Source organism: Bos mutus, chromosome 13, assembly GCF_027580195.1.
Source record: "Bos mutus isolate GX-2022 chromosome 13, NWIPB_WYAK_1.1, whole genome shotgun sequence".
Lineage (NCBI taxonomy): Eukaryota > Metazoa > Chordata > Mammalia > Artiodactyla > Bovidae > Bos > Bos mutus.
Genome location: NC_091629.1, coordinates 62,915,897 through 62,940,481, shown reverse-complemented (window position 1 = coordinate 62,940,481; position 24,585 = coordinate 62,915,897). Strand labels below are relative to the sequence as shown.

At 38.3% G+C, this 24,585-nt stretch overlaps 1 protein-coding gene across 3 annotated transcripts in view; it reads left to right on the top strand.

Moving 5' to 3' along the window:
- Positions 1–1,600: 1,600 nt before the first annotated feature.
- Positions 1,601–24,585, top strand: part of KIF5B (kinesin family member 5B) — a 47,928-nt gene continuing 24,943 nt past the window's right edge. For 2 of the 3 annotated variants that reach the window (XM_070381872.1, XM_005891933.3), the window contains exons 1-13: positions 1,602–2,163; positions 9,493–9,580; positions 17,225–17,298; positions 18,292–18,396; positions 18,881–18,929; positions 19,456–19,511; positions 19,597–19,684; positions 19,824–19,948; positions 21,252–21,356; positions 21,605–21,750; positions 22,388–22,536; positions 22,958–23,151; positions 24,013–24,081. In XM_070381872.1, the coding sequence (XP_070237973.1) occupies positions 2,038–2,163; positions 9,493–9,580; positions 17,225–17,298; positions 18,292–18,396; positions 18,881–18,929; positions 19,456–19,511; positions 19,597–19,684; positions 19,824–19,948; positions 21,252–21,356; positions 21,605–21,750; positions 22,388–22,536; positions 22,958–23,151; positions 24,013–24,081 (1,374 nt within the window). In that variant the 5' untranslated portion in view covers positions 1,602–2,037. Of the gene's footprint in view, positions 2,164–9,492; positions 9,581–17,224; positions 17,299–18,291; positions 18,397–18,880; positions 18,930–19,455; positions 19,512–19,596; positions 19,685–19,823; positions 19,949–21,251; positions 21,357–21,604; positions 21,751–22,387; positions 22,537–22,957; positions 23,152–24,012; positions 24,082–24,585 lie in introns of all 3 variants that reach the window. The other variant, XM_070381874.1, reaches the window with a different exon arrangement.

Here is a 24,585-nt window from a genome sequence, read left to right as displayed (position 1 = left end):
GATGGTCAGAAACTGCCACCCAAAGTTACATCAATAAGAAGAGAACATTCCACTCTTACCTAAGAGTCTAAGACACAGAGAGGTAGCCTCGATTCTCAAGCCAGGTGCAGAGCTGTGGAAAAGGGGTTTCTGGAGACAATACTCCACATCTATCTTAACATTGTAGTTACAAGGAAACAAGACTTTTTGGGTCCACTTGTAGTCCAGATCTGGTATCACACAGCACTGCTTTGTTGGAACCAATCAAAATACAGATTCATTTAAATTTACTTAAACTCCACACTTCCCCCAAAGCTTTGTAACAACTCCATCCTTTTCTGTGTTTGGTGAGATGTCCCAAGATGCCTGAGGTGTGAACTCTTCCCCCTTTGCTGTGGATCAATAAACCTGAATCTTAGACTCTGGATTCATTTCTGCAGGCATTAGCATGATCAGGGGAGGACAGAGAACAACTGGAGGCTCTCATAGTACACGTCTTTAGGATTGATTGATTTGATCTTGCTGTCCAGCAGACTCTCAAAGAGTCTTCTCCAGTCAATCCTAAAGGAAATCAACCCTGAATATTCATTGGAAGGACTAAAGCTGAAACTCTAAAATTTTGGCCACTTGATGTGATGAGCTGACTCATTGGAAAAGACCCTGATGCTGGGAAAGATTGAGGGCAGAAGGAGAAGGTAGCGAAAGAGGATGAGATGGTTGGACAGCATTACTGATTCATTGGACATCAGTTTGAGCAAACTCCAGGAGGTAGTGAAGAACAGGGAAGGTTGGTGTGCTTCAGACTGTGGGTTTGCAGAGTTCCACACGACTTAGCGACTGAACAACAATAGTACACGCCTCTATTTTTTTTTAATTGTTTATTTTTGGCCACACTGCAGCAGCATGTTGGGTTGGATCTTAGTTTCTCCATGTGGGATGGAACCCTTGCCCCCTGCCTTGCAAGGCGGATTCTTAACTACTGCACCACTAGGTAAGTCCTACTCTTCCATTTTACGAACAAAAATCGGGGACTAGGATTAGCGGTCCTAATTGTCTTTACAGTTTTTCTTTCTTCACACTCTAGATGTGGAGACTGATGAGTTCCACAGGATTATTACGGAGTCATTGGGACCGCCAGTTCCCCGGGGGTCTTCTCCCACCTTACCCTACTGTTCCACATTTCTTCAGCACCTTTCCTCAGACGAAACTTCCTTTTTCTTATTCCTGTCCCCCAACCCCCTCTCTTAGGAATGATCAACCGTTTGAACCATAAACCACGTCCCGCCCTTCATTCAAATCTTCCTTTTCTGGCAAAGCCCTCTAAAAAGGTGGGCTAGAAATCAATGTATCTCCAGACAAAACAGAAAGCAAACACGTCCTAACAGGAATATAGTGTTTTACTTAAACTACAACGTCAAGCACTTTTAACAAGGTCCCTTGTCCTCTACAGAAAAAAACGTTAAAGCACCGCTTAACTCCGAAATCCTCTGCGGGGTCGATAGCTCACTCTGCGCTTGCGCGTCCGGTATCTTGGCCCTGCAACCCCGGCGTGGAGCAGCGGCGCGGCCGCGGATTGGTCGCCGGGGCGCCGGTCATCCGCGCGTGCGCAGTTCTCCGTCCGCGCCGCCCATCCCGCCGCCCGTCCGCGGCCTCAGGAGTGGTCGGGCTGCAGCCGGTGAGCCGGCGAGCCGACAGCCGGGCAGGCCGAAGGTGGGCCCGGCCTGCTGTCTCCTAGGAAGAAGAAGAAGGGGCTTGCGCTCCCGATCTCCGGGATCCCTCAGCCCAGCAACCTGCCCCGCCAGTCAAGGGAGAAGCTGAGGAGCCACCGCCGCCGCCGCCGCCGCCATGGCTGCCATGATGGGTCGGAAGTGAGCCTGTGGGTGACCGTGCCGGCCCGGGCGCTGCCGCCCAGGTCCCGGCCGCCCCGCCGGGGAAGCGCGACGCCGCGGGCCGCGGGCCCTTGGCCTTCGCCACGCTAGCCCCCTCGGCTCGGCCTACTTCCTCCAAGACTGAGCGGCGGGGAGTGGCTCCCGGCCTCGGGGCCCGGCAGCCGGGAAGATGGCGGACCCGGCCGAGTGCAACATCAAAGTGATGTGTCGCTTCAGACCGCTCAACGAGTCGGAGGTGAACCGCGGTGATAAGTACATCGCCAAGTTTCAGGGAGAAGACACGGTTATGATCGCGGTGAGTGCCCCTGTCCCCACCCAGGGCCCCTCCTTCGGGCCCGGCCGCTCGGGGAGTTGAGAGAAGTGGGGAGTGAGCGGAGAGCGAGCTTTGGGGCGCCCCAGCCTCCCCAGTGGGGTTCGACGGCCCAGGGGAGGGGCTCGGCGCCTCGTCGGGTGCTCCGGGGTCGCCCCACCCCGGTCTGCAGCGCCGGGGACGGGAGGCACCCGCCCTGGGTCCCGGGCACTCCCCTACCTGGGGCGCGGGTGGAGCCGCCGGGGAACCAGTTGAGTGCTCGTTCGCCGACTTTCTGTGCGCCTGCAGGTTCTGATGTAGATGCAGTCGGTGTGTCGGACCCCCTTCCCCTCAGATTTATCATTCATAAAATAGATCAGAGTTCGGCCGAGAACGTTGGGATCTGCCTTACCGAACCTTAAGTAGTAATGATATTTAGTCTTAAAAGAAATCTTAAATGTGCGTTAGACCGTCTTGTTTCCTCCGTGGGAGAAGGAAAACCGTAACAGTCGCAGTTACGCTGGTACCTTCAGTGTTCAGCCAACCCGCTTTTGAGTTTACAGTTACAAATGGCGAATCTAGGGCTGTAAAAAGTAGTTTTCTTTGGAAATCGGAGCGCTCGATTTTGTCTCATCCACCAGCGGATCTCGCCGATCAACGTTGGGTTAAATAAGTGCCCAGAGAGACTCACTGGGTTTTATGGGGTAGCACTCCGGGAAAGAGTGTTAACTTTTCGTGTGTATACCAAAGTATTATAAAAGCAGATTTAAAAAAATAAATAAATAAAATTTAATCAGTAAACTAGATTTCTTGTTAGTATCAGATTCCTACTTCTACAATTAGGATCTGCCTTGAAGAAAAATGACTTTGATAATCACAAGGATGGTGAGATAATGTCTTTTGTAATGTGAAACATAACGTGAAAGGTCCTGAAAATGATTCCCAATTCAAGGAGATTAAAATGGAGAATAAGGTAACTGCCTACAGAACAGTGAACTCTGACAAAAAAATTAAATTCATCTTTCTTGCTGATGCCATCTTTCTACATTGCTATCACACTCCCCAATTTTAGTGTTTTTTCGCCTTTCCATTTAGCATAAGTTTGAATATCTTAATATAGAAATGGGACAGAAATATCACAGGAGATGGAACATTGAAGGTTAGAAGCATTGACATGTAAGACAGAACTCAAGTTCCTTAGAATTTTTATGTGAAAGTTTCCAGGTTCAGCTCTAGAAGATTAATGTCATAGCTCCACATTGCTTGGGACGGTTTTGGCAAACAAGTCATTAGGTTCCTAATAACTGCAGCTCTTACTGTGTGAAGACTGTCAGGCTGGTTCTTTGTTAACAAGTCCAAAGAAAAACCCTTGCTATAAATGACATCATGGAGAGGCCAAGAAGTTATGCACGAAACTAATCATTCTTTTCCTTCAGGATGAGCTATTTCACGTGATTTTAGAGGATGTTCACCAGGCCTGGGTTGTTGGTTGACTGACACTAGTAGGCTATTAGTTTCTCATAGAGTTCTTGTGATTACTCAGCCTCTACAGTAGTTGACATAACCAAGCTGTTTTCCTTTCAGATTTGTGTTAAGCCTGTCTTATTTCTTCAGATATATTTTTGTGGTTATTTACTCAAACCGATAGTATTATCAAGATTTATTTGTTGTAATGGTAAGATTTGGGATTCACAAAATGTTTTATGGTTAGGTTAGAAGACAGCCTTCTTTTCCAGGCCAAATATGACATAAGATACGAGGAAAGAGTTAAAAGAAAATAAACAATTACCACAGGAAGCACACATTTATTTTAGGTTGTTTCCTTTGGATAAAGTTATTTTAAGTTCGTTACTTAGGTTTCCTTAGTAATTAATCTAAGTGGTGATATTAAACATCATGGACAAGTAATTTAGTCATAAATCAATAATGTACAGTTAGTTGGCCTTTAGATAAACTGGTAAGTATTTTAGTCGTTTTGGGTTTTTTTTTTGTTTAACTATAAGCAGAAGTATATTACAACTGAGTGTGATACAGCTTTAGAAAATGTAAGGCAACATGTTTAGTTCGTTATTTTCAGAAACCAGTCTTTTGCATATAGAAGTCATTAATTACTCTGATATCTCTTTTTAAAAAAATTTTTAAGTGTATTCCTTAATTTTTTTTCTAAGTTGTCTGAGAATTTGTAACGGCAGCTAGGAGTGGAAATAACAAACCTCTAGGTAAAGTCATCTCTTGTTTTTTCTTCATTTTACTGGATACTGACCCTGATTCAAAGTAAATAGATTAAAAAGGAATTGCTGCAGTGCAGCATTTAAAATTAAATTGTCTGAAATAATTTTAAAACATTATGTATACAGATTTCTGGTTAAATCAAAATTTAAAAAATCAGTGTTTTAGTTTAGAGTGTTACCGAATTGTAAGTATAATCAATGCTCACAAAGAAGATAATTTTTTAGGATTCTGATTTTCATCTACGTTCAGTTTCCAATATATTGTCCAAACTTTTTTCCTGTTAACCCACGTAGTCAGTGATTTTAATGTGATGTGACCCCATGGCCGTGTAATCTTGCAGTGTCTTTCTGTGCTTTGCAGCCTTTGTACACATTTTTTTTGTTTGGTAATTAAATGCTCAGTGAAGTGCTATACATATCACATATTGAATGAAATAGAAATGCGTTACTTTTTGAAGATCTTTGACAGTGATATAGTAAAACTATTTGCTTTAGATAAGCAAACTTGTGACCCACAAAAACTGGGGCATAAGGGAAATGCCTTCTGTAGTTCAAAGGAGCCAGCTGAAAACACCGAATAAAAGAAATCAATAAGAAAAGTTATTCCTTCATCTGTTTATGCATCATAAAAGTGGAACATGCATACTTGCATCAAGTATCTTTACTATCATTCCTTATATGGTATACTATAGAGGCTGCCAGAATCCAAAACGGACTGTTGTGGTTCATTGAAATTGGACCTAGTTCTTACCTCCAGCACAGCACAGTTTCCCCTTTCAAATGAATGATGATTTGGTGTTCGATCCTGATTACCTTATATATGAAAATTGAAAAAAGGAGCCATCAGTTGCAGAATGTTAGCCCACATCAGTGTCTAACTAAGGAAAATCTAATATGATGTAATCCCATGTGATCTGAAAATCACTATTCAGAATTCCAGAGAAAGACATATTCCTGCCAGAAGTGTGTCCTTTGTAACCAAATTTGGTGTTCAGCCTGGTCTGTGCAGATTCAGATAGGAACCACTGAACTTAAGAAATCTAAGGTAAATACACATTCCTGTTTGGTTTTGTCTCCTTGAAGCCTAAGTTAGATGTGGATACATCTTGTGAGTTGGAGTATTTTTGAAGATACACATTTTTAAAGGCTGCATAATGTATATTTCAAGACCAAGGGCCAAATTTCTAAAGATATGGATATCCAGATCATGAGTGTTTAATTTATTTGAAAGATTATTAGTTATGGGATGTACCTTTGTTATAGACCATTAGAAATAGTTTTTATGTTTCACAAGTCTCATTTTTCATCCAGGAAGCCAGGATCACATTTGCTTTATTTAAGAAAATTATAATTCAGTTTTGGAAGTAAAGTAAGGCTATTTTGTCAACTTAATACTAAGCACTGAAGGTAGTTTTTTATTTAACAGTGGTATAACTTCAAATACAACTTAGCCACTAAACCACCACCACCAACAACTTTAAAAAGTCACTCAATCCCAGCTTTATTATCTTTATATCTGCATGCTCATATCCTTATTCTAATACAGTGGTAGTTTGCATATTTGGTGTGAGGTGATGCCTGAATAAACAGCTGCATAAAGTATCAGCTTTTGAGGCAGACTTTATATTACCTGTTATTTTTGGCATATCTCTTTCTAAATGTTTGTGAGCAGTTTTTGTGGTTTTTTTTTTGGTCGATGTAAAACTGAAGATAGGACTTCAGTGGTGTTTGTTTTTTTTTATTGTTTAAATGTTTATTTAAATAAAATATCATTTGCCTTATTTTGGAAGGATGCAGTTGTCATACTGTTACCTAACTTCTACTGATTAACTTGTTTCTTCAAGCAAAATTAGAATTCGTGAATTTGCTAATGGTGGAGGGTGTCTCTGTTTCAAATCAGGCAACATTACTGATCACTTATATTCAGTCCTTCTATATAAGTGCTTAGCTTGGGGGCTTCCCTGGTGGTTCAGATGGTAAAACGTCTGCCTGCAATGCAGGAGACCCGGGTTTGATTCCTGGGTCGGGAAGATCCCCTGGAGAAGGAAATGGCAATCCACTCCAGCACTCTTGCCTGGAAAATCCCATGGACAGAGGAGCCTGATAGGCTACAGTCCATGGGGTCGCAAAGAGTCGGACACGACTGAGCGACTTCACTTTCTTTCTTTCTTTCTTACTGTTTGATAATTTATCCAGCCTTCTCCTCTGTTGTTCTTTGTGCCCTACTCTCATACTAATTAAATGTCATTTCTAAAATTGTGTTACTCTCTTACAATATCTCATACCGTGTCGTTGTTTGGTCACTAAGTCATGTCTGACTCTTTGCAACTCTGTGGACTGCAGCATGCCAGGATTCCCTGTCCTTCACGATCTGCTGAAATTTGCTCAAACTCTTGTCCACTGAATCGGTGATGCCGTCCATCTCATCCTCTGTTTTCTTCTGCTCCTGCCTTCAATCTTTCCCAACATCAGGGTCTTTTCCAGTGAGTCCCTCTTTGTATCATGTGGCCAGAGTATTGGAGCTTCAGCATCAGTTCTCATACCTTATAGATACTAAATAAATGTTTGCTGAGTAAATGAAGAGAGAAAAATACTTTTTTCTTTGATAGAACAAAATATAAATATAGTTTATTTCTGTTATTTTGAACTTGTGTTTTCAGAATTATCATGAATACATCTTGCGCCATCAGTGAAATAGTAGATTGTCTTTTATTAGCCACACCTGTAGATTTGAATGTCAGTGTCTTGGAGTCTTAGCAGAAGGACACTTTATGTGTGTTGTAGCCAAAAAATAATCAAGACATTGAGAAGCCTACATTTAATTGATGCCAAAGGGAGGTCATCTTTGGGAGTATATCCTTCAGGAATGCTTTCAGCTGCAGAGAGAAAACAAACAAACTAATGGTGGTTTAAATAAATAAGAGGTTATTTTTCTCACGTAGGAAGTCTGGAGATGGACCTTTACTTCTTGCTGACTCTGTTACCCTCTGTCATCCTTAGTTATTGACTTTTCATCATCATATCTGTCTTGTTTGCAAGATGGATGCTCCAGTTCCAGACATTCATCCCAGAAAGGAGAAAGGGCAGCTTTGGCTGAAGTGATTCTCAGACACCTCCCAGCAGACTGTCACTTCATAGTGTCTGGAGCTGGGTCATGTGGCCAGTAGTTACAAGGACATTCAGGTAGCAAGTGGTTAGTTTCCAGCCTGTCTGGTGGGAGGCCAGAAGGGGAATTGGGAATGGCTTTGGCTTTTAGGGGCTGTTTGTATCATTGTTAGTGTTATTCCAAGCTTTGGGGAGGGGAGTTGTAGGGTATAGTTTCTAAAAACTATGATCTTTTTTAGCTAAGATCCTAGGCAGTATTCTGCAAGGTGAAGGATTTTTTCTGGGGTCATGATTGTTTATTTTGGGGCCTAGCTCCCTTCCTTTACTTTAGAAGAGACTAGAGAGCTGGCCCTGGCACCCCACTCCAGTACACTTGCCTGGAAAATCCCATGGACGGAGGAGCCTGGTAGGCTGCAGTCCATGGGGTCACTAAGAGTCGGACACGACTGAGCGACTTCCCTTTCACTTTTCACTTTCATGCATTGGAGAAGGAAATGGCAACCCACTCCAGTGTTCTTGCCTGGAGAATCCCAGGGATAGGGGAGCCTGGTAGGCTGCCATCTGTGGGGCCGCACAGAGTCAGACACGACTGAAGCGACTTAGCAGCAGCAGCAGAGAGCTGGCGCACATTTAATTTCAGTGCTGAGAACCCTCATGCTCCCTCTCTTATCTTTAGATGCTTACTTTCTCTCTCAGATTACTAATTGTTCCTGCCAGCTTTTAAACTTGCTCGGATCTTGCCCATCATAAAACATAGCTTTCTTTGTGCCACAGCTAGATTTCTGTTCAGTTACCTCCTAATCTTTTTTCACCTCTTTCCAGTCTGATCTTTGTCATTGGAGTCTTCAATTTTGCCTTGACCTCTCCACTATGTATGAGATAGTCACTTCCTCCTTGAAAATTCTTCCTTGACTTGCATGGATAGTATACTCTCTGATTTTCATTTCATACCTCTGGCTCCTTCCCAAGCTGTATCAGCTGTGCTCAAATTGTATTCTCTAGGCCCTTTAAGGGACCCACATAATCAAAACTATTAAAAATAATGTTAAAATGTTAGTTGCCTTTTTAACCATGTTGACATTGGATTTGCGCATCCTTGCACTTGAGATTGAACAACATCCTTTGGTTTCTTGATGCTCCAAGTTCCTTTCAACCTCAGGCTCCTTAAGCATCTTGTTCCCGGTGCCTGGAGTACTTCCCCACACTCACTCTCCCTCATGAGTAACACTGACGAGACTGACAGTTGGTGTGCTCTTTATTCTTTGGTTTATTAACATCCCTTCTCCAGAGTGATTCTCTGCTGTTCTTCTGCCTTCCCCAGTCTCAGGTTCTCCCCTAAGTGCTGTCATAGCCCTTCTGAAGTACCCTCTTGTGCAGGATGGAATTCTAGTCAATTATTTGTCTGATATCTGCCCCGCTGTTATTTCCATTAAAGCAGAGAGTGACTCTGTCGTGGTCATCCTTCTGGTGTGGTGTCCAGCATAACTGGCATTCCATAAATACTTAAATGGATGAACGGTTGAAATGCTGTTGCACTACACTGAAAAGCTGAGTGGAATAATGGGAGGAAACCTGAACTGAAAGGAGACTTGAGATTGAATTTTAATTTTGTTGTTTATATATTTGGACCTTTCACGATTCTAATTCCTTATCTGCAGGATGAGTTAGTGTTGAAAATAGAGTCTCTATCTGCCAGAAAAGACACTCATTAAGTAACAATCACTCAACAGTATGAGTGACCACCATAGTAACACTTAATTTCTGTGCTGGGCCTTGGAAATACAACAAAGACTAAAACAGACATACTTGGTTTTGTGGAGTTTATTGTAGTGGGTTTGTTCTGGGCCCTAAGTAAGGACTTTTCCAGAAAGGTTCTAAGTGCTGCATAGTAGGTATCCTATTTTGAAGGTTAAATATACGGTGATGTCTTTAAAGGAGCTTAGAAATGTCTGTTTCACATTTAATTTGTATAGTTGAAACTTGTGTTTCTGTTTTTTAGTCCAAGCCTTATGCATTTGACCGGGTGTTCCAGTCAAACACATCTCAAGAGCAAGTGTATAATGACTGTGCAAAGAAGATTGTTAAAGGTAAATATGTTATATACCTTCTAAGTCATCCCAGCAGTTAAGTCCAGTTTTGTTTGTGATCTCTTCAATTTACCCAGCTTTCTTTTTTTTTCATTTTACCTTCCCTTTCTTTTTAGTTAGTTGCAGAAGTTCAGATAATAAAAAGGTCAAATATAGTTAAACCCTATTGCTCAAATTTCATGAAATAATTTATGTACAATGCCTATTGAAGGGTGTTATGAGAATTACAATGTTGTACACATATCCTGGAAAATCCCATGGATGGAGGAGCCTGGTAGGCTGCAGTCCATGGGGTTGCGAAGAATCGGACACGACTGAGCGACTTCACTTTCACTTTTCACTTTCATGCATTGGAGAAGGAAATGGCAACCCACTCCAGTGTTCTTGCCTGGAGAATCCCAGGGACGGGGGAGCCTGGTGGGCTGCCATCTATGGGGTTGCACAGAGTTGGACACGACTGAAGCGACTTAGCAGCAGCAGCATACATATCCTTGGAATATGCAGTTCTATTAAGTATTCCCAAGAGAGTTTCTAAGGTAGCTGTTCTAGAAATACAGCAGCATGAGAATGAAGACAAAATTACTACACAAGTTTCTGTAAAGTAATAGGAAATGGCAGCCTGTCATTCCCCTGTTGCAGTGTTATTCCTTCCCCGGGGACTTGCCCTGTAGTCAAATGAGAGACCCTTGAGGAATTCACCAGAGGTGCCAAAGATGAGAAAAGTGTGTGCATTCCTGTTAACACCATTAACCTATGCTAAGATATTTTCTAAAAACAGAATCTTAGAGCTGAGAGGGCATTGTGATTATATGGATTTATTAATAAACTTTATTTATAAAAATAAGTGCAGAAACATCTTATATCAAAAGGATCTGATGATTAAATAACTATTGCTTTGTGAAATGATTTCTTTCACTCTTTGACAGCTCTAATTGTTAAAAAATACTTCTCAGATTGAGGCAGCATCTGTCTTATATTGTTCACTGAGCTAGTGGGGTTGGGATTCAGTATCAGGTCGTTAGGTTAGGATTAAGTAGAACACAGACATTTCATCTAGTAACAGGAGGAAACAGTTTATGGGTAGAAGTAGGTCATACCTGTGATGGAAGGAGAAGGTTCATTTCATATTAATTCCGTTTTGTCTCTGATACAGGGAACAGAGTTGTTAACAGAGGGGGGTGGTGGGGGAGGAAGTGTGAGGAAAAGGTATAAAGTCATCTAGCAGTGTGGAAGTGAATGGATTAGGGAGATGTGGCAAGATTGCCAGGTAGCATTAAGAGCGCACTTGAGGTTAGCTGCCAGAGAGTTGAGTTTACCTAGTTGTGTTTTGCCAGGAAGTACACAAGAAGGAGAGGAGGGCAGGAGATGTAGTCAGGAGAGTGATGCTAATGGTGAACTGTGGAATCTAAGCTGCTGAGGGGGAGGAGGATGCCGGTTGCTATGGAAGGGGGTGATTTACTATGGGACAGTGAAAAAGGTGGTAAAATTATAGTCTCAGTGGAGTCAAAGGTTTGTTGAAATCAGGGTAATAGAAGGAGTAAAAGGAAGTAAATACTTGATGCTCGGAAGGCAGTGCAGTTGGTAATGAAAGGAGTGGGACGATGGACTTGGTATCTAAAGGATAAGACCATGGAGAAAATTAGGGTAAGAATCTGAGAGGCCAGGCTGTCGTCTAGTACATGGCCATCTACTAATGGGATCACTCACTACTTACACATGAAACCACTGAGGGCTACAGCAGGAATGGGGTCGGTGTGAGATGGTGGACAGGAGGGAGAATTCACTGGTGATTCTGTAAACAATTGCAAGAAAGAGGAATAGACAGCATTATCTTTTGTTGTAAGCATCAAATAGTTTTCCAGATGGATCTCTCTGTCAGGGACGCAGTTATACTACATTCTTTGATTTTGGCGTAGTTTTGTCATCAGTACAGCATAAGATTAGTTTTTTTAATACTATAAAGTTATTGATTCATGAATTCACGGGCAGTTTAAATGTATGAATCATTTTCATATCTGCTGTAGCCAGCATTAGACCCAGTCTGCACTTGAGTATTGTAGATTTTAAAATCTGCATGCAGGCCTTTAAAGTGCAATTCTATTCTGTCATTTTAGCTCATAATCCTATTTTGAGTTTTGTTTTTACAGTTGTCTTACTACGGATCTAAATTGGCTATCAGCCTATTTTGATAAGTCTTGTTACAGTGTCAAGGATATTGAAGGCGTTTTTTTTTTTTTTTAAGGTCCTTAAGCACACTGGAATTTGGAAAGTATTACTGTGAATCATTTAAAAGTGCTTAATGGACCATGGTCCTTAGCCTAATCTTCTAAAAATGGAATATGGCTGTTGGCGGTTATTTAATCACACTGGATATTTAACTAACTTAAAATTCTCTTACCTGTACATTTGTCTAATTCTTAGCTTGGCAATATATCCTCAAGAATATGATGGAAAGCTTGCACCCTCTTATGAAATCATGGTGCATGACTGGTTTTTCCTCACGTACTAGTTTAGTGACCAAACAGTGAATGAGATTAGTTCAGCCATAGTTTTTCCTTAGTGAAATTTTGGTATACTTGTCTGCCGTCCCCAGAATCCATCGTTTTTCACTTTTTGAAAATGAATGTAGTATTTGCAAGTTAGTCATCTTCTTTTACCTCCGTTCTCTGTGACTTTCGTGAAATGTTTGTCCTTGGGATGTAATTCTCTTAAAACTAGAAACTTGAGCTCATTTAAAACCATTCTTTGACCATCCTACCCACCTCAATCCCAAACTCCCTCTTAGCAGTGTTTTTTCTGTTCATTTTGCAGATGATGTTTTAGAAAATGGTAGTACGTCATTTTTTGACATAGTCATCTCTTTAGGCATTGCAGGTCTACTCATTCATTATTCTTCTTCTGAACATTTTAAAAGTTCTCTTTAGGGCCTTAGTTTTTGTTTTTGTAAAATTCGCTTATCCTGGGCTTAAGCTTTCTCATATTGTTCTAGTGATTTTATCTCTTTTGTACACTCTCAGTGGTGTAGTCTTTAAGAAGAGGCTCGTACCTACTTTCTCAGAACTCTGTGGTCTGTTGTCTTGACATCTAGGGTACTTGTTTCTACTACCTTTTATTCTATTTCATTACTGTGTATAACTCTAAGATGACTTCATTCTTTTTTTTTTTTTTAATCTCTGTCCTTTTCCTCAATATTTTGATCCCTTTTACTTTTTACCTTTTACAGAAGATTTCTGCTTTACTGTTTGGAACAGAGTTCTGAGTGGCAGTTCCCTTCTTAGCAATGTGATTAAGAACACGGGCTTTGGAATCAGACAAATTGAGGTTGAAGTCTGGGCTTTGCCACTTTTTAACTTTGTGATTTGTGGCAAGTCACCCAAGCTTTCCAAATCTTCGTTTCCTCTATAATAAGCATAGTGTAAGGATTTAAAAAGATAAAGGTCTTTACTCAGGACCTGGTATGAAGTAAACAATATAACAGATAGCAACTGCTGTTCATTTCCTTTATCCTCTAAGAAAAGAAATTACTTTCTTAATTCACTCTGAACTAAGGATAATTACTTAGCCACAACTGAACTTGGGATAATTCATAACCTGTATAGATATTTTCACTCTATAAAATTAGATTTCAAGCAAGTTACAATGGAAGGTTTCTGTCTCTCTCTCCCTGTGCCAGCTTTGTAATTTATAGAAAGATATCATGGGGCTATGACATTTTCCTTTTATCTTCACCCAGAAACTCTCTACCACTTTGGAGGAGCCTGGTTGTAGTAGCTGGTAGGACTTGTCCTGGACAAGATACAAGTGAGTTTCTAATAAATACATAGATTTAAGGAGAGTGACACGGTGGGGGAGAATGATGAGGTGTGAGGACAGAAAAATCAGTTAAATCATGGCAGGTTGGACTTGGGACACTCATTGGCACACAGATCAAGTAGAGGGCCATGATTAGAAACTGGTAGGCAGGGATCAACACAGTGTTGGGTGAGCTGGTGTTTCTCCTGAGATGTGGACTCGAGGAGCAAGCTGCCAGGTGTGAGGTGAGAGCAGCTAGTGTTCTCTGGGTCCCTCAGTGTCCACCAGGGTTGTGTTGTTTCATAAATTTATGTACAAGTATTTAGCTTATGTATAGGGCTATAACCTTTTCCTTTTTGTAGATTCATTAGATAAATTTTTTTTTTCTTTTGAACATGGTTTTTCCACTTGTATTCTCTTGAGTCCTGAACCTGAGTGATGTCTACCAGTTGGTTTTCCCAGTGTAAAGTAGTTGTCATTTACTTAGCATTTGCTGTTTGCCAGGCATCTTACCAGGCTTCCTCAGATTTCCTAGTTTCCCACCATAGCTTCCTGCCCTGGACTGTCTGCCACTGTATCCATTTTAATTTTTCCAGATGTAGCCTGCCATGTGTTCATTTTGGTCCTTCTGTTCCTTGAGAATGTAGTGTGGTAGCTAAGAGAGTGTGTCTTTGGAGCCAAGACTGTCTGGAATGCCTCCCAGCTCTACCTTACTAGCTGTGGAACTGTAGGCCACAGTTTCTCAGTTTTCTCATCTGTAAAATGGGAATAAAATAGTGCCTTGCATTGAGTTTTGTGAGGATTAAATACATTAATACATGAAAGATTATTAGAGCCTCAGGGCTTCCCTGGTGGCTCAGTGGTAAAGAATTCACCTGCCAATGCAGGAGTTGCATATTCTATCCCTGGGGCAGGAAGATGCCCTGGAAGAAGGAAATGGCAACCCTCTCTAATATTCTTAGCTGGGAAATCCCACGGACAGAGGAGCATGGTGGACTACAGTCCGTGGGTGGCAAAGAGTTAGACATGATTTAACGACTGAAAAGCATAGAGCCTGACATAGAATGCTTTCAAATGTTAGCAGTAATAATTTTATATGATGACTTCTAATGCTCACAGCCTTACCCTGAGCAGACATTTTTGCTGATGGGAAAGCTGAAGTTCAGAGAGTTTAAGTGACTTTTACGAGGTTGTAAGCTATTGCCTGACTTGCTAAGTATGTTTCTCTTATTTACAAAGTATGAAAGTATTATTTGTCCATAGTTCCACCTCCATCTGTTTCTCACAAGAAAGGCAAAAGTATAGAGGGGCGGGACTCTTTAGAAAGGTGAGAGAGATTCTCTGTTTAGTGTTAATAATCATTCAACAAGTATTTGAGTTCATCCTAAGCGCGAGGCACTGTGCTAGGAGTTAAACACAGCCCTGGCCTCAAGGATTTTACAGGCTCATGAAGAAGACAGTGGTCAGTATTATGATAAAATGTAGGTGCTACGAGAACACATAGGGTGGGACTTTTACCCAGATTCCTTTGGAGGTGGCTTGTGGAATTGGATTGGAGGAAGAAGTAAAGCCTAAGCTAGTCTCAAGGGTGCACAGGAATAGAAAGGAGAGTGAGGTGTGCCCTCCAGACAGAGATGCCTGTGGGCTAAGACTGTCCACATGTGGAAAGGATCGCCCGTGTTGAGGGAAGACATACATTATGGTATGACTATGATGTTGAACCATCTGAAATTGTCAAATTCAGCCATTTTTTACCAATAAAAACAGTGTGAGGGGAAGGATAATGGGAGATAGAGCTGAAAAGGCAAACAAGGGCCAGTTCCAAAGGTGCCTAATTTTATTGCTTATAGATGTATACTCTGGGGTTTTCAAAGAGAAGAGTATTATTTGTGTTTGTTTGTTAAAGGTCTATACTTTTAAAATATTCATTGTATGTAAATTTTACCTCTGAAGAACAAAACTGCAAAACATTGAGTTCTAGCCAGTGGTGTGTGTGTGCTGGAGTATTTAGATGGAAATGTACTGAAGTCTCTGAAATGCATTTAATAAATGGGTGGATAGATACATGATTAAGGCAAACAGTAAAATGATAAACTGTTACTGATAGAACTGATAGTACTGATTATAGGGTTGTTCACTGTAAAATTCATTGTTTTTCTGTATGTTTACACTTTTTTATAAAAAACATTGACAAATCTAGAAAGAAAAAGTCAGGAATGGATTTGGAGGTAGGAAGGAAGGGATTATTTTCCTAATTGATAACACTGTTATTACTTTAATGATAGCCTGGTGCCTCTATAAATCAGCTAATCCTGGTTCTATTCCTTGCTCCCAGGACAGAGACCCTAGATTATAGTTTTCAGTAAATATTTGAAGATTGACTATTCCATAATCTCTGTTATCATATAAAAGTTTTAAGCTTTGCTTAAAGTCCCAAATACAAACATACTGCATACATTTATTATCCTACAACCCCTCATGTAATGTTTCACCTAACATTTCACCTAACATAAATGTGTTTCACCTAACACATTTTACTTTTAATATCATATAGACATACGCTATTTATATGATCTTAGGAAAGTCATTTATTCATTCATCTACCAGTATTTATTAAGTAGTTATTGTGGCAGTTGCTGGGTAATTGGATCATAGCATGGATGAACATTCATGTATAGATCTAATAAAACTTTGGAGTTTATCCTTAGATTTTGTGTGACCGATTAAAAGATCTTTTGCAGAGGGTGTGATATTGATATACGGAGATCAGTTATATATAAAAGAAGTAGATTGGAAAGGGTCTAGTGCTTCTTTTTTACCCTAGACGATTTCATCTTCAGAATTATTAACAGAAATACTGCAATCTTAATCTGTTTTAAATTTAATTCCTGAAATTATTTTGCTTCTCTTCATGAAACTGAAAAGATTTTGAATGAAAGTTTCAAATGTTTGAGATCTCTTAAAATCTTCTCAGAGACGTAAGTACTAATACCTTCTTTTTCTTATAAATAAATATTTCTATAGCAAATCTAATATCTAGTTAGTCGTGACCAATGTTGGGACCTTTTATTCTTTTTCTTTTTGTAAATAGTCAACTTAAAAAAAGACAAGAATTTGCTTGCTTATTATAAATTTATTTTCCACTGTTACCATCTGCTGTTTCCAGCAGAGGCCTCAGTTTGTACTTTGGCTTCCTCTAAAATAGTATATGATTTTATAGTACCTTTCTTTTTACGAAAACAAGGAAAAACAATTTTAAAAGTCCCCAACAAACTGAATCCCCCAAACTGGAAACCAAAAGTCACCTTGCTCACTCACATTCCACCACCGCTCCTTAGTCTAGTAAAAGAAGCTGCTTAAATGTTAATGGTAGGTCTTGGGGTACACAAAGGGCTAGAAAAAAAATTGTGTGGTTTTTTTTTTTTTAATTCCATAGAAGCTCTCTTATAATTGATTTTGAGATGGGACTGGGCTTGTTACACTTTGTAAGAGGAGGAATATTGTGGATTTTAACCACCTGTAGGCCACCGATCAGTCTTCCTTCTAAAAGCTAGTTCATATCTGTACATAAACTGGCAGAGCATTTTTTTTCCTTTTAGGTCATGTAAAGCTGTAGAATACTGTTACATTGACATCTAAGATGTACGTTGACAGGAGAGATGATTATAAGCAATGGAATTTAAAATTTGTTTCTTACTGTCAACAGACAGTAATTTGGGATAAAGAGAAAGGAATTCCTTAGGTGAATCCTCACTAAGCAAATTACTATTATATATTCTTACTAATTTCCTTTAATGGTCTTGCTTAAGGAAAAAAGCCCCCTGGTATATTAAAGCTCTTATTTTCTCATAGATGTACTTGAAGGCTACAATGGAACCATATTTGCATATGGACAAACATCCTCTGGGAAGACACACACAATGGAGGTAATGTTTTTTAATCAGTATTTGGATGTAGTTTGCAGCACATACAGTGTATTCATTCATTATTTGTGACATTTTATCGTGCTTAAACAGCTTTATTTACTCTTTACTGCTTTGTCTCATACAAATTATATATGAGTAACATGGTTAGAATCTAATCAGTTCCTGAGTTTGAATAGATATTTTATATATGAAATCATATTGAGCTTTGTTTTAGCCACATAACCACAAAATTGTGCGTGTCTTAGAATTAAATAAGAATTCTCTGTCACCTTATAATGGGGAATTTTGAAATTTTTAATGTTTATGTGTTTTCAGTTCTATTTGGAGCACTTGGGTTTTTTCTTTCTCTCCTTGGTTGTGTCTCTGCATCTGTCTCATTTCCCAACCTCTAGCCAGGTACTTGTCCCTCTTTGATAATAAGGGCTCCAAAATTATCAGCACTGCTATTAATAATGAATGTAAACCTGCTCCAGCTTTGCTTCTAGAAAACATCCTATAACCTGCCTCTGCTATAGAGTGTCTGCTTTTATCATTTATCTGAGCATTCTACATATGTAAAGTAAATGATTGCTTATTTTGGAGTCACTCATTTATTTTCATGTTAAAGTCAGATAACAAAGACAGTCTTAGCACTTGGATGAATTTGACTTGAAGTAGATAGAATGATGCAGATTTAAATGGTGAGCAACTCACAAACATTTTCCTGGAATGTGTTCATTCACAAATTGCATCATCTGAATCTAATGATTAAAGAAAAGGCTAAGATCAATTGGTAACTGTATGATTAGCGTACATTATTTATATGTAACTTACCAAAATATGTAACAGTTGAATTGGTTTTTTTAAGGTATTTGTACAGCCACATTTTTTCACCAAAAAGCAACAATTAGAATTCCTATCTTCTCTTTACTATGAATTGTAAATTAAAAGTTTTGATTTTTAATTTGTATGTTAACAATTTATTTAGGAACTCTAGTTTTGTTTTCTGTTTAGGGTAAACTTCATGATCCAGAAGGCATGGGAATTATTCCAAGAATAGTGCAAGATATTTTTAATTATATTTACTCCATGGATGAAAATTTGGAATTTCATATTAAGGTAAAATCATTGGGGAAAGGTGGTATTTTATTTTATATCTAGAATAATTCTGTTCAATATTTTTTCTTTAAAAAATATTTTAAAAATTATGGGCAAGTGTAGTTGAAAGATTATTAGAATTAGTAAACTCAGACCCTTCCTCTGACATAGTAAAGGAGTAAGCCAAGTCTTTTTTGCCTTAGCTGCCTCCTCTTTAAGATAAAGGAATTTGTTTTGGTACAAAGCTCAAAAGTTCTGACTAATTAGACCTAAGGAGTCTAATTTTAGATGAAGATACCTAGTGGAAAATGCACTTCAGTCACATAAAGAGTTGAGTGATTTTAAGGCTTCCCATCAGAATATGAGCTGTAGCTGAGTTGTCCCTAGCACTGGCACTGGTACCTGGCACTCAGGCTGGAAAAATATTTGATGAGTAAGTAAATAAATTACTTTGTAATTTTAAGTGGTTGATTTTTTTCCCCCCTTTGTTTCCTCTGCCCTTTAGGTTTCATATTTTGAAATTTATTTGGATAAGATAAGGGACCTGTTAGATGGTAAGTTAAGTTCTTGCTCTTCGATGTTACTGTTTTTAGTTGTAAATGTGAGACCATTTCTCAATAACCTATATGAAACTGACTTGAATTACAGGAAACATTGAAAAATGCTTCTTTCAAAGTTTTAATTTAATCCATTTTAACTTATTTAAAGCATATATTTGAGGGTGCTTCATAGGTAGTAAACAGACAATTGGACTGGAGTTCCAGAGCCTGAGTCTTATGCTCTTGTCTTTTCTCAGCTGTCAGACACATTGTCCTTGGCAAACCACAGAACCAGTCTCACTTAGTGTTCTTATTTTCAGAATATGAGTGGCAGAGGTTGGCCTGGACCTAAAATTCTATGTCTCTATATAAGTCTTACTTCTCTATAGGCTTTTGCTTTTGCAGTGATATTTTCATGTTTTTTTAAATTCAGTGTTATTAGGCTTCATGGGGAGAGAAACAAGAAACAATTGAATTAACTATTTCACAGCCAGTGTTAGCAGTTAGGAAAATGTTAATATTATTTATTTTTCTTTTTCAGTTTCAAAGACCAATCTTTCAGTTCATGAAGATAAAAATCGAGTTCCTTATGTAAAGGTAGGTATAATTCAGAATGTTTAGAAAAGCCCTATGATAACATTTTTTAAAGAGTGGTGACATTCTTTAAAAATTTATTTTACAGGGATGTACAGAGCGTTTTGTATGTAGTCCAGATGAAGTTATGGACACCATAGATGAAGGAAAATCTAACAGACATGTAGCAGTTACAAGTAAGTGGCATATTTAGTAATACTAGTTAAGGTATAGACTGCTTTAAAGTTGATTTTTCTTAGGTGAAATAATGCTTTAGAAATTATTAGTAAGGGAAAGCCTTGTTTGTTGATATTTGGTTGTGTGATTTCTTTGTAGATATGAATGAACATAGCTCTAGGAGTCACAGTATATTTCTTATTAATGTAAAACAAGAGAACACGCAAACGGAACAAAAGCTGAGTGGAAAACTTTATCTGGTGGATTTAGCTGGTAGTGAAAAGGTAAAATCTTTATATTCCCATGGAAGCATTTTTAATGAACTTCAGCTCAGATTTGGGCTTATGTATTTTTCATTGTTAAATCTTGAAAATGCATATCAAACTGGGTTTGGTGGTAGTTTTGAGAGCTATAAGCATTTATGCCAGTGTTTTGTCATTGCAGATTACTGTCCTTTAGGCCATAATCCAATTCTGCCGATAAGTGTTATCCTTGATGTAGGTGTATGCTTTATTGATAGTGTGTTGAAAGTATGTCATTAAGAATTGTACTAGGTATCCTTTTCCTAATTTTTGGTGTCTATTTTATTGACCCTGACAATGGCCTCCCTCTAAAAACTGTCCATGAATAAGTCCTTTTGGATTTCGCTGTACTCCTTTTGGAGGATTATTTAAATATTATAGTCCTATACAATCTGATTCTGATTTATGTCAAAATCAAAATAAGTTCAAATGTCTTAATACTGACCTATGTGTGACCTTTTTTTTGTTGTTCTGCTAATTTGTTTTTTCTTCTGATTGGAATAATATACCTGCTCCCTTCTACACAAAAATCTTAAACACATCCTTCAAAGTGTATCTCTAATTTTGCAAATACTGAGAAGCTGCTGCTTCAGGCATCATTGCTGACATATTATTCTGTTATCTTTATGTATTTTACATTTTTTTAATAGAAGCAAGTTTGCTTGTATAAAATTGATATATGTAAATTCAGTCTCTCTCTAACCATCACAACATCAACATTGTGCTTTAGTAAATTTTTTAGTTTCATTTTCCCATGCATCGAAGGGGGTTAACACATTAGTAAGCTGTCAATACAAATCTACGTGTAAATAGGTTAATTTCATGAGCACACCTAAAAATAAAATTTGGTATCTCCTTAATCTCATTTTTGTCATGTAAAAAAAACCAAGGTCTCAGAAAAGTCATACTTGATAAATACTGATAACTTAGAGTAAATACTGGGGCTTCCCTGGTGGCTCAGCTGGTAAAGAATCTGCCTGCAATGCGGGAAACGTGGGTTCGATCCCTGGGTGGGGAAGATCCCCTGGAGAAGGAAAAGGCTACCCACTCCAGTATTCTGGCCTGGAGAATTCCATAGACTGTATTGTATAGTCCATGGGGTCGCAAAGAGTCGGACATGACTTGAGTGACTTTCACTGCTACTACCAGGGTAAATACTTGGCAAACAAAGTCTTGAAGCTTTCCCTTTTCTTTTTTACTAGTTATTGATGACCTCTGAACGTTTTAGAAAATTAGAATCACTGAAACATAATTTTGTTTCATTCTTTTGCAATCTTATGTATAGGTTAGTAAAACTGGTGCTGAAGGTGCTGTGCTGGATGAAGCTAAGAACATCAACAAGTCCCTTTCTGCTCTTGGAAATGTCATTTCTGCTTTGGCTGAGGGTAGTGTGAGTACACTTGTTTTCTATTTCCCTGTTGTCTAATGGGGAGTTAAATATAGATAACATACATACATGTGGATGGATGTGAGTGAGAGGGATTCACTGAATGAATAGGTATGAATAAGTTGTCTTTTAGGGATTTATTTTATAGTGTTAGTGTGTATATCCAATTCCCATTTTAATAACTACAACATATTTTATTACTGAGAAACCCATTTGTCTTCTTTGGTTTTTTTGTTTGTTTTTGTATGTAGACATATGTTCCGTATCGTGATAGTAAAATGACGCGAATCCTTCAAGATTCCTTAGGTGGGAACTGTAGAACCACTATTGTAATTTGCTGCTCTCCATCATCGTACAATGAATCTGAAACAAAATCTACACTCCTGTTTGGTCAGAGGTTTGTTTTTGTTCAGAAAATATAAAGTCTAAATGTAGATAGGCATTTCATTTATTAAATCTAGGTAAGTTTCAGGATAGATATATTCAAATCAGTGTGTATTATTAGTATGCTAGAAAACATTAAAGTCAAGTGATAACTTGAGTCAGATTTATGTGAGAAGCTTCAGTTCAGTATTAAACATTTGAATCCGATAATAAAGCGAAAACCTGAGGGATATAATAGTATGTTAAGCCTCTTGACATATGTGACCTGTTCAAATAATGGGATAACTGTATATGAGGTGGTTAGCCGAGGCAAATCAATAATGATGACTTGGACTGTCATTGATAATTGCTTTTCTTAATTCTGTCTTACAAGTGAATTGGAAAAATAATGGGCCCGTGTTTTTTTTTTTTTCCCTTATCAGGTTGCTGATTTTTTTTTTTAAGCTATTCAGAGGTGTTGTAACTGACCCAAATCTAATGGGTTGTGAATAAACACTAAACTAAGTACAGCTCCTAGAATTTAGTCAGAGATAACTAGAGAAGAATAGTTCAATTACCTAGCCACATATGCTTATATTACAGAGATATAGATATCAATTGAAAATAATTAAGTCATATACTTCCCCTCTCCCCCCAACTACTTGTCTTAGGGCCAAAACAATTAAGAACACAGTTTGTGTCAATGTAGAGTTAACTGCAGAACAGTGGAAAAAGAAGTATGAAAGAGAGAAAGAAAAAAATAAGACCCTCCGGAACACCATTCAGTGGCTTGAAAATGAACTCAACCGATGGCGTAATGGTAATTAATACCTTATGAATTTGTTGTTTAGAGTTTGTGGAATAGAGATTCAGAGCTATTTTATAAATTTGAGACTCTGATATAAATGAAAATAAAAACATATTAGGGATCATCAAATAAAAAGGAATAAAATCTTTTACTTTAAATTCTGATTTTACCTGGAATTATAAATAGAGGCATAAAGGCCAGCTAGCTGACTATTGAAGTCTCAAGATGGCAAGATGTTTAGGATGAAATCAATTAAAAATACAAGATTAGATGACTGGCTTTAGAAGATAAAGGGGACAGTCAAAGATAATTCCAACTTTTCAGATCTCAGGGACTGAGCAGATTAAGTTGATAAGAGCTGCTGAAATTGAATAAAATTAAAATTAATTTTAGACAGGTGAGTTTTGTTAACCATTCTGTTGTCTTATTTTAGGAGAGACAGTGCCTATTGATGAACAGTTTGACAAAGAGAAAGCGAACTTGGAAGCTTTTGCAGTGGATAAGGATATTACTATTACCAATGATAAACCAGCAGCCACAATTGGAGTTACTGGAAACTTTACTGATGCTGAAAGAAGAAAGTGTGAAGAAGAAATTGCTAAACTGTACAAACAACTTGATGACAAGGTAAGTATTATTTGTGTTCTGTTTTGTTTTAGAACATTATTGACTTGTTTTTATTTTCTAATTTCAGTATTAATGGGTCCTCATGACCTATGTACATATTCCTAGGTTTCTGTTAACTTTTTCAAGATCATTGTATTAACAGAAAATATAAAATGACAATTTCTGTTTCTGTGCAGAAACAATGTATAAGGCATACCTTTCTTCCCCTTCTCTTTAAGCTAAAAGAACTTGCAAAAGGAAATTTGACGTGGATCCTTGGAGAGTCTTAATGAAATGACCTTTTAGAATCAGCTGTCTGTGGTGCTAATGATAAAAATGATGCAAGAGGTTAGACTGAGGGAATAGAATCAAATGGAAATACTATCTTCTACTTTGTACTTTGATGATACCAGTAGTATGAAAAATAGCACAATTATGAACCAAATAAAAAGGATGGGAAAAACAACAGTAAAGAGACTAGAAAAAATTGTTCTGGTGTTGTCTTTGATTTTTTTCTTAGTAGGTGATATTTTTAATGTATTTTAAACAGGGATGGTAGGTAGGTTTGAAGTGGCTACATGGCATTATTTTCAGTAATAGCTTTAAACATGTTTATTTTAGCATGTAAAGTATTTTGTGAATAACTTTCATAAACATAAGCCTTTTTTCTTATTGCATGATAAGGATGTTACAGTTATTGATAATTGAAAGATGCTCCATTTGTTTCAACATCTTTCTAAAATAAGAGGTTAGAATAAGCTATGTCGAATTTGGAGAAAACAACTTTGAAATACTGGGGAGTGGGTAGTAATCTTACAGTTTGTGTTAGGAAACAGAACCAGGTTGTGAGCTATTTTGTTAACTTGTAACTGAAAATTCTAGGATGAAGAAATTAATCAACAGAGCCAATTGGTAGAAAAACTGAAGACACAAATGCTGGATCAGGAAGAGGTAAATTGAATACTGCTTCCAGAAAAGCTGTGTAGTATGTCATTGTCACTTAAAAGATGAAGGCATCTACAGAGCTCAGAACATACTCCAGTACATTTAAAAATTTTTTGAATACGTCCATGCTTCACCATGGATATCCTATGGGAGCAGTACATCATACAAATAGAAGCAAAGATTGACTTCTTTGGGCTTTTGGGGGTTGGGTTTTTTGGGTTTTTAAAGTTTGAGTTAAGTCTAACTGGAGGGAAGAGAATGATTTTCTTTTTTTGCATTTATTCTTTAGTATACATCTCCTGGGGTTTTCAACTCTGTCTTTTGCTTTCCTTGTATTGTACTACTTTGTCTTATTCTCCCCCAAACATTCCTTATTGATCCTTGGACTGGAGTAACCTTAGGTTCCCCCTCCCTTTATGAAAAGTATTTCCACCTGAAAATGATGAAGGAAGGAGTATAAAAAACACTTTAACACTGATATATGTCCAAAGGGATTGTTAAAGAAAAGAC